General features: G+C 44.3%; 1 protein-coding gene across 2 annotated transcripts in view; it reads right to left on the bottom strand.

Moving 5' to 3' along the window:
• LOC144681668 (constitutive coactivator of PPAR-gamma-like protein 1 homolog) overlaps positions 1–1,851 on the bottom strand; it is a 126,233-nt gene extending 124,382 nt beyond the window's left edge. For both annotated transcript variants that reach the window (XM_078543478.1, XM_078543477.1), the window contains exon 1: positions 1,295–1,851. In XM_078543478.1, coding sequence (XP_078399604.1) covers positions 1,295–1,768 — 474 coding nt within the window. In that variant the 5' untranslated portion in view covers positions 1,769–1,851. The remainder of the gene's footprint in view (positions 1–1,294) is intronic.
• Between the last annotated feature and the right edge of the window lie 8,978 nt (positions 1,852–10,829).

Consider the following 10,829-nt stretch of genomic DNA (forward strand, 5'->3'; position numbering starts at 1 on the left):
ATCGTGCTTACACCTACCAGACAAAATTGTCTGAAAATGAATGTTTACACAAACAAAAGTGCCTTAAACAATATCATAAAAATGCACTTTGTACTGCTTTGTATGTGCAAAAATCCAAATGCAACGCTCTAGGATCTACATACAGGGTATCTCCTTCACCAAGTTGGAAACCTTAAATATATCAACAGACTTAGCAAACAGCATAAACAACATATTTAGGTCTGTAAGTCAGTTGTGGCTAATTGGTAGCACTCTTGCCCAAGTCAGAGGTAACAGTTGTAAGCCTCAGTCCAGAGATTTGAGTGTAAATCTAGGCTCAAACTTCAATGTACTGCCAGGCTTTTGAATGAAACATTAAGCCCAGGCCCAGTCTGGCCTTTCAGGTGCACGTAAAAGATCCCACAGCACTTTTCCATGAACAGGTGGCAATACTGATCCCTCGAGCAACACTGAAAGAGAGATTATCTGGTCATTATCTGATAGCAGTTTGTGCTCAAGTTGGCTGCCTTATTTCTTATTTTACAACAGTAACTACACTTCAAGTACTTCATTGACCAAGCACTGTGGGTCGTCCTGCTGACGTGAAAGGCATTATTTAGTTGCCATTTCTTCCTTCTGTGAAATAATTACTTATTTTTCACTGACCAGTCCCAATAGCCTGAGGCTGAGATTTTGTGCATGTTAATCTGTGTCAGCTGTGGCTCAGTTCAAAGCACCCTCGCCTTTGAATCAGAGGGTTGTGGGTTCATGTCCCACTCCCGGAAACCAAGAACTGTGATTGTACTCCAAAGAGCTGCAATCTGTGACTGTTGATAACTCGAAAGAGTTTAATCTGTGTCAGCTGTGGCTCAGTTCATAGCACCCTCGCCTTTGAATCAGAGGGTTGTGGGTTCACGTCCCACTCCCAGAAACCAAGAACTGTGATTGTACTCGAAAGAGTTGCAATCTGTGACTGTTGATAACTCAAAAGAATTTTTTAACCTGTGTCAGGACCAGTTAAGTTCCACAGGCCTTGGCACGAGTAGGGGTAGGGGGGGGGGGGGGGGGGTATTTTAACCAACTAACGCTGCCGGCGTAAGTCCCGTGAGCCCCTCCAATTGAATGACATGCTGAGCATCCAATCTTGGCTCCTAACCGGTACCTGAAACACCAAAAGGACGATCAGGGGCAAAAAGAGAAGTAAACCGAGGGCGGGGAATCTCCGCCAACAAGTTAGGTTGAACCTTCAGGCTAATGAACACAATGAAATATTGATCAATGTCCGGGGCTCTTCCCGTTTCCATGGGGCATTTACCTTGACACGGAAGCGGAGGAGGGCGAGGCGGATGCAGTGGCTCATGCAGACGGGAGGCAGGAACCAGACTTTGGGCGGCGGGGTGCCTTTGTTCTGGACGTGGCTCATGATCTGCTGGGCCGTCTGCCTGTCGTTGATCTGCTTCTTCACCCATTCGTGGAGGCGGGGTTTCTCCAGCGCGCCGTTGAAGAACACCACCAGCTCGATGTTGCCGCTGAAGCAGGCCTTGGAGAGCGAGGCCAGGTAGCTGAGCATGTGGTTCCACTGGCCGCCGCTCACCCAGTCATTGTAGAAGCCGCCGTAGAGGCGGTGCAGGCAGTTCTCGGCGTCCACCAGCAGGCGGAGCGGGCTCTGCGGAGGCCGGTTGCGGCCTCCACCCACCAGGCTCCCCCGGGCCAGCTTCTGCAGCTCCACCGGCACCACGGCGCTGGCGCAGTGCTTCTCGATGTACTCCTGAAAGCCCTGCACCCCCATGGCCTTCACACTCTCTCTCCAGGTACAGGGGCAGCCCCGGCCGGCCGAGGGAGCGAGGGAAGGAGAGAGGGAGAGGGAGGGCCGCGGAAAAAAAAAAGGAACCGGGGGAAAGAGAGAGAGAGAGAGAGAGGAGAGGGGGAAAAAAACCCCCAGGGGGAAGCGGGATCACCGGCGCGGTCCCTGGGCCGAGCTTCGAGTGCTGCAGGGAGGCTTTCGATGGGATTTGACCGCACTTTGCCAGTCGCTGAGAGTGACCGCACCGATCGCCGCCATGTGCTGTTACGGCGCCATGTCTGTCAGAGCCGGCGCGCAGGCGCACTCCCCGCGCCTCCCTGACGTCAGCGTTAACCCACTCGGAGGTCAGGTTCAGGGGCGGCTGTCAATCATCCAGCACTGAGGGCACAAGCAGCAGCAGCAACAACAACACACACACGCAGTCACGCAACCCTTACACTTAGAGCAAAATAAAAGCAACACGGCAATTGCAAATATATAACGCATATATTACATTAGTGCGATATTTTATTTTAACTACTTCTTCAGCACCTTGCATTTATGTAAAAACAGAAAATGTTGGAAATACTCAGCAGGTCTAACAGCATTGGTGGAGAGAGAAACAAGAGTTAACTTTTCGGGTCAAGCCACCATCAGGTTTCCAGCATCCACGGTGCTGTTGCTCATATTTGTATTTGTAAAGCACCTTGAACAAAAACTTTTAATTCCCAGGTAATAAAACGTCCCAAAATGCTTTGTTATAAATCAAAATTCAACACCATAAGGAGATATTAGATCAGATAACCTAAAGCTTGGTCAGAGATGTAGGTTTTAAGGAGCGTCTTAAATAGAAAAAAAGAGGTAGAGAGAAGGAGACACTTGGGGAGGGAATTTAAGAGCTTTGACATCTAAAGGCATGGTCAGCAACGGTGGGACGATTGAAAATTAGAAGAGTGCATTTATCTTGGAGAGTTGTATGGTCAGAGGAGTTAAGAGATAGGAAGGGATGAAGAAGTATGAGAATTTTAAAATCAGGATGCTGCTTCACCAGGAGCGAGCCTGGTGCAAGTTCGAACCAGTCAGTAGAGTTTTGGATGACCTCGTTTGCAGAGGATAGAATGTGGGAGGCCGTCCTGAAATACATTAGAATAGTCAATACTAGTACCAACAAAGACACGGATGAGGGTTTCAGCAGATGATGAACTGAGGTGGGGTGCAGTTGAGCAATGTCATGCAGATGGTCTGCCCGAAACTTGTTGGTCTTCCAGCGCGAAGAGTTGTCCCCGACCGAATGTTGCAGACTGGCACATTCCAAAGTCCAGGACTACGTGCTGAGGGACGCACTAAAGCTTGGGGCAGCTGCCGCAAAGGCGCAATGGGGAAGGGTCGCTGCCTAAGACCTTTCTGCCACAGTGCACCGAGGGGCTGGGAACTGTGTAGAACCCCTCGGGCTATACAGCTCAAAATGAATGTCGGAAAATGATTGTAATATTCATTGTTTGTACTGATGCACCTTGTGTTACATGTTGTAAAAGTTGAACCTGATTGTACCTTTGTGATGGTGATTTTGAAATGGTTTGTAATGTGGTTGAAGATATTTTATGAATAAAGTATATTTTTGCAAAAAAAAAGTCATGCAGATGGAAATAGTTGACAGTGGTGGTAGAGAAGTAGAGCTGAGTGTCTTATAGAACTGAATGGCTTATAGAAAGTGAGGCTGTTTTTGAATTGCTCAATTAAGATTGAGTTCTATTCCAGGTCGAGAACTCATTTGAGGCTGACACGTCGATGTAGTACAGGAGTACTGTATTGTTGGAGGTGCTCTCTTTTGGAAAAAAATGCTAAAGACAGACCTATTTACCGGTTAACATTGACATAAACGATCCTGGATATACTACTCAAAGAAGGTAGTGGTTGCTCCTGTAGTCCTGGCCAACAGTTACAAATTTAAGATATAGAAGCAGGAGTGGGCCACACAACCCCGAAGGATACTCCTTTATTTGATAAGATCATGGCTGACCTTTGACCTCAGCTCTGCTTTCTTCCTCCACCCCAGCCCCAATTCCCATATCCTGATTCCCTTAGTTAAAACATCTATTGATCTCAGCAGCCTTGAATATACTCAATGACTGAGCATCCACAGTGCTCTGGGGTAAAGAATTCCAAAGATCCACAATTCTCTGAGTTGAGAAACCCCCCCATCTCAGTCCTAAATGGCTGGTTTCTTATCCTGAGACAATGTTCCCTAGCTCTCAACCTTCTAACCTGGAGAAATAGCCTCTCAGCATCTACCCTATAAACCTTCGCAGGAAGTCCTGCAAAGTCCTTCAACTGCAGCAAAACATCCTTATCTTGTACTCCAACCTCTTTGCAATAAAGGCCAACACATGATTTGCCTTCCTAATTGCTTGCTGTACCTGCATGCTAACTTTCCGTATTTGATGTACAATGACATTGAAATCCCTCTGAACACATAACAGTTAATATTTCTCACCACTGAAAAATATTTTTTCTATTCTTCATTCCAAAGTGAATAATCTCTCATTTCCCCACATTATACCCCATCTTCCACCTTCTTGAACATTAACCTGCAGTATCTACATCCTTTTACACACTGGCTGCAAAATTTGGTTCCATCGCACTGCTTGTGCTGGTGCTACGAAAGCCTGGAGCTTGTAAAATGGCAGCTGCATTGCTTCCGGCATGCAATGATTGTAAGGGCACTAGTGCAGACATGCTGTGCAAGCACCAGAAGCAGGCAGAGTGGGCAGATCATGACATCAAACAGCATCTAACACTGATTTGGTGCACAATCTGCCATTTTGTACCTTGCAGATCCAGTTACAAAGCATATGTACACAAAGGGAAGAGGAGGGCTCTCTATAGAAAGCCCTACCCCAACCTAGTGCCTTCAGGGAGCACTTCACCTACCTCTACCTCAACCAGGAGCAGTGTCCAAGATGACTACACTTCACCAGGGAGAAGGTGACTGAACTATGCCACCTCCTACAGCCGGAATAGCAGACGCAGAGCCGGGAAAAGATGGTGCTGCCAGTGGCAATGAAGAGCACTGTAGCCCTCTATTTCTACAACAGATCCCATCAGGCAGGGGACTGCACAAAGGACTATGATATGGTGGCATCACTCTATCAAGGAGGTACGGATGTCCTGTATGCCAGCAGAGAAGACAATAATCTTCACTCTTATCAGAGTCAAGCAAGAAGAACAGGCACATGGCTTTGCCAGGCTAGCAGGATTTGCAACAGTGCAGGAAGCTATTGATTGAACGCGAGCCCCACATTAATGGGGAGATGTACTGCAACTGGTCCTATCCCTGAATGTTGAGTTAGTGTGTGTGACGCTATGCATAGAACATGTCGGTGAATGTCCATCATTCTGGCAGCAGCCACAATGCTTTCAAACCGTGGCAGTCAGCCATGCTGGATACATTTGATCCACCATAGCAAGCTAGAGGTCGGCTGCTTCATGACAAGGGCTATACACTCTACACCTGGCTCATGAGTCCCTGTCACCACCCGATGACATATGAACAGCACACTATGACAGTCAAACTGCCGCCAGGAAGTTTGTGGAGCAAACAGTGCTCGCCAACAGGCCTAGTTGAATTTTTAACCCTGTGTGGTCTTCCTCACTGCTGACATTCACACTGAACTTTGTACTGTCAGCAAACTTAGATACATTGCACTCGGTCTCTTCATCTAAGTCACGGATATAGATTATAAATAGCTGAGGCCCAAGCACTGATCCTTGTGACATTATTAGTAACACCCTGCAAAATGACCTATTTATTCCTACTCTCTATTTTCTATCCTGTATTCATGCTAATATATCACCCCAAATCCCATGAATCTTTAGCTTTTGTGACCTTCTGAAAATCCAAATATACTACATCCACTGGTTCCCCTTTATCTACTCTGCTGGCTGCACCTCAAAAAAACTCAAATAAGTTTGTCAACCACAATATCCCTTTCATAAAGTCATGTTGACACTGTTAATCATGTTATGACTTTTTTTTTTAAGTGTCCTGCTATCACATCTTTAGTAATGGATTCCAGCGTTTTTCTGATGACTGATATCAGGCTGATTGGCCTTTGGTCCCTGTTTTGTCTCTCCCACCGTTCTCGAAAGTGGTATTGCATTTGCTGCCTTCCAGATCACGAGTCATTCTGGAATTTAGGACCAGTGCATCCACTATCTCTGCAGTCATCTCTTTTAAAAGTCTACAATGTAGGCCATTAGATCCAGACAATTTGTCAGCTTTGAATCCCCTTAATTTCTCCAGTACTTTTGCTTTACTAATAATTAATTGAAGTTCCTCACTCTCCGTAGATCCTTGGTTCCCCATTACTTGTGTTTTTTTGCATCTTCCACTGTGAAGATAGACACAAAATGTTTGTTTAACATCTCTGCTACTTCCTTCTTCCCCATTAAAATGTCTCCTGTCAAGGGACCTGCATTTACTTTGACAACTCTCTTCCTTATAATATTCTTGTAGAACCTCTTAGAATTTTTTTTTGTATTTCCTGCTGGTTTATTCTCATTCTATTTACCCCCTCTTTATGAATTTTTTGACCATCTTTTGCTGGTTTCTAAAACTCTCCCAATCCTCAGCCTCTTGGCAATATTATAAGCATCTTCTAAATTTATTACCACTCTTAACATCATCAGTTAGTCATGGATGGATGACTTTTCCTCCAGAGTTTTTATTCTCAATGGAGTATTTATTCATTGAGAATTACAATATATTCATTTAAATATATGGGGAGAACCAGGGAGAAGATAAATTGATGTCCAACCTTGGAGCCTATGACTTACCTGAGAGAATCAGGAGCTGGAGTGACTCCTAAAGAAATTGGGAGCACTGGGGAGAGGATAAATTGAGGCCCAGGCTCAGGGCCTATCACTTACCTAAGGAGAGAATCAGGAGCTGGAGTGGACCTGGGCGAGCCAGGGTTTGAACAAGTGAAAAAATAATCAAACTGACATTGCGGGGAGGCTGTTAGTTGATTGGCCAGTGAGTATTGTTGGTGTCTTTCCTTTACCCCAATGTTAGGGAGTTAGTCTAAGCATCTGGGAATTTTTAAAAATTTACAAAAAAAGGAATAAGTAAAGCATTCAGTTTTCCTATAATTTCCTATAATAATGTCAACAGAAGGGAAATGAGTAGCTGGTGAGTCTCTTTTTTACAGTATTAGTTTATTATTAGTATCAAGGCTTATCACCCTGTAGAGGAATGGCAGGGCAGCTCCATCCTCTTGAGTGCACATCCTGTGCTATGTGGGAACAGCAGGATGCTTTCTGTGTCCTAGATAACCTTATGTGCAGGAAGTGTTGTCAGTTGCAGCAGCTTGAACTCTATGTTTTGGAGGGGGAATGGGCGGCCACCAGGCAGTCAAGATGAAACAGGCAGGTAGTGCAGGAGACCCCTGAGTGCCTCTCTCCACCCAGTATTTAGTTCTGAATGCTGGTGAAGTGATAGTTCATATGGAAAGTGCAGCCAGAGCCAATTCCATGACAGCACAGGTGGCTCAACTGTACAAGGGCACAAAGAAGACTGGAAGAGTAGTGATAGGAGATTCCAAATTAGGGGAACAGACAGGGCTTTCTGTGGCTGCAGACACGAATCCAGGATGGTATGTTATCTCTCTCTGATACAGAGTCAAGTATTTCACTGAATGGCTGCAGAGCACCCTGAGAGAGGAATGTAAACAGCCAGCAGTTGCGGTCCACATCAGTACCAACGACATAGCTAGAAAGAAGGATGTGGTCCTGCAGTCAGAATTTAGGGAGCAAAGGTAGGAAATTAGCAAGCAGGACCTCAAAAGTAGTAATCTCTAGATTACTCACTGTACCATGCGCAAGCGAGTATAGAAATAGGAGGATAGAACAGATGAACGCGTAGCTGGAAAGATGATGCAGGAGGGAGAGCTTTCGGTTCCTGGGACATTGGAACTAGCTCTGGGGGAAATGGGACATGTACCAGCAGGGAGGGTTGCACCTATATAGAGCTGGGACCAATTTCCTTGCTGGTGCCGTTGGGGAGGGTTTGAACTAACTTGGCAGGGGTGTGGGAACCAGGAGGTAACATCAGAGAGGAATACTGGGAGAGATAGATAGCACTAGTGTAGGAAATAGTAAGCTATTAGGTGGGTTAAGGGTAAGGGGGAAGTAATAAATTAGGGTTACTGTGCATGTATGTGAATGCGCTAAGCATGGTAAATAAGATTGTGGAGGCACAGGCGCAGACAGCCATGGAAAATATGATGTTGTGGCTATAATGGAGACCTGGTTCAAAGATGGGCAGGACTGGTTATTAAATATTCCTGTACACAGGGTGTTCAGGAAAGATATGAAAGGTGGAAGCAGGTACGATAGTGGTGTTTAAGAGGCAGCTTGACAAATACATGAATAGGATGGGAATAGAGGGATACTAAAAAGGTGGTAAAAGGAGGAATAGGACTGATTAGGGACCAAAAAGGGGGTTAACATATGGAGGCAGTGAACATAGCCCAAGTTTTAAATGAATACTTTACATCCATCTTTACCAAGGAAGAACATGCTGTGCAAGTCATGGTGAAAGAGGAGGTAGTTCAGACACTTGAATGGTTTTTTGGTGATATTCGATAGCCTGTATGTACTTAAAAATTTATACAACAACAGGACTGGTTGAGATGCAACTAAGGATACTGAGGGAAGTGAGAGTGGAAATTGAAGAGGCACTGGCCGTAATTTTCCAGTCTTCCTTAGACTCAGGGATGGTGCCAGATGACTGGAGAATTGCAAATGTTCCACCCTTGTTCAAAAAAGGGTGTAAAGATAAGCCCAGCAACTACAGGCCAGTTTAACCTGGGTGCTGGTAAAGCTTCTGGAAGCAATAATTTGGGACAAGATTAATAATCACTTGGGCAAATGCAGGTTAATTAAGGAATGCTAGCACAGATTAAAGGGCTGAGGTAACAGAGAGGGTTGATGAAGGTAATGCTGTTGATGTGGTGCACATGGACTCCAAAAAGGTATTTGATAAAGTGCTGCACAACAGACTTGTGAACAAAGTTAGAGTTCATGGGGGAAAAAAAAGGACAGTAGCAACATGGATATAAAATTGGCTGAGTGACAGGAAACAGAGCAGCAGTTAATGGATGGTTGTCATACTGAAGGAAGGTTTATAGTGGAGTTCCCCAGAGTATTAAGACCCAAGATATATAAATGACAGATTTTGGTGTACAGGGCACATTTTCAAAATTTGCAGATGATACAAAACTTAGAAGTATTGTGAACTGTGAGGAGGATAATGTAGAACTTCAAAAAGACATAAACAGGTTGGTCGAATGGGCAGACATATGGTAGAAAGAACGCGAAAAAAAAACAAAATAAAGGGTACAATTCTACAGCGGGTGCAGGAGGAGAGAGATCTGGGTGTATTTGTGCATAAATCATTGAAGGTGGTAGAACAGGTTGAGAGAGCAGTTAATAAAGCATACAACATCCTAGGCTTTTTTCATAGGGGCACAGAGTACAAAAGCAAAGAAGTAACGTTAAACTTGTAAACTTATAAAACACTGGTTCGGCCTCAACTGGAGTATTGCATCCATTTTTTCACGCCACACCTTAGGAAGGAAGTGAAGGCATTAGAGAGTGTACAGAAAAGATTCATGAGAATGCTACCAGGGATGAGAAACTACAGCTACGTCAATAGATTGGAGAAGTTGAAACTGTTTTCCTTGGAGGAGATTACGAGAAGATTTGATAAAAGTATTCAAAATCATGAGGGGTCTGGATGGAGCAAACAGTGGTAGAAGGACTGAGAACAAGAGGGCAGATATTTAAGGTACAGTAATTTGTTAAAGAAGTAATGGCGACATGAGGAAAAACTTTTCATGCAGTGTGTGGCTGGGATCTGGAATTCACTGTCTGAGAGTGTGGTGGAGGCAGGTTCAATCGAGGCATTCGAGGAGGAATTGGATTATTACCAAAAAGGAAGAATGTACAGGGCCATAGGGAGAAGGAAGAATGGCACTAGGTGAATTGCTCCTTCAGAGAGCCAGCACAGACATGATAGGCCAAATGTGGGCATTTCTTGAAGAGGGGTGCCAGACCTGCTGAGTTTTTCCAGGTAATTCTGTTTTATGATAGGCTAAATGCCTGCCTTCTGAACTGTAAGCATTCTATGAAATAGTTGCCACTGTTTATCTGCTATCATACCTTCTAATCTAAATTTTTAATCTACCTTAGCCAACTATACCCATATAGTGGGCTTTATTCAAGTTTAATTCATGTAGTTTCAGACTTATGTACATCAATGAACACATTTAAACTCAATGTGAAATTATAGCATATCCCTTACTAATTAACCCTGTGTATATACACAAGAGGAGATATGAATAGCCTTTTCCCTGGTTGGTTCCACAACTTTGTTTTTGGAAACTGTCTCTAATGTATTCCATGAGCTGATCCTCCAGACTACTTTTGCCAATCTGAATTGTCCAGGCTATATACAGATTAAAGCCACCCACGATTATTGCTTTGCCATTATTGCAAACTTCTCTTATTTCTTGATTAATACCCTGTGTAGGAGGCCTACTTCCATCAGCGATTTCTGTTCCTTGTTATTTTTTCAGTCACCTGTACCGGTCCTACTTCCGGATCCTCCATGCCAAGATCCTTCCTTACTGCAGTCTTTATGGCTACCTCACCCCTCATTTCCCATTTTGTTTGTTTTTGTCAAAACATCAAGTACCCTGGAATATTTAGTCCCCAATGTTGGTCACCATTCCACCATGTCTCTGTAATGGATATTAATCTCTGTTTAGATTTATCTCTATTTGTACCATTAATTCACCTGTCTTGCTAGGAATGCTTTGTACATTCAGAAAAAGCACCTTTAATTTTTACTTAGTATTCTTCCCTGAATTGACCTTATTCACTGATTAAAGTTCAACTCGATATTCCACAACCAGCTCCATGATAAAGGGATTAACTGGTCATTGATCTCACTGCTGTTTGTGGGACCTCTCTGTGCAGATTGACAGCCATGTTTATTGACACT

The sequence above is a fragment of the Cetorhinus maximus genome, chromosome 6, assembly GCF_964194155.1.
Source record: "Cetorhinus maximus chromosome 6, sCetMax3.hap1.1, whole genome shotgun sequence".
In the NCBI taxonomy this organism is placed as follows: Eukaryota; Metazoa; Chordata; class Chondrichthyes; order Lamniformes; family Cetorhinidae; genus Cetorhinus; species Cetorhinus maximus.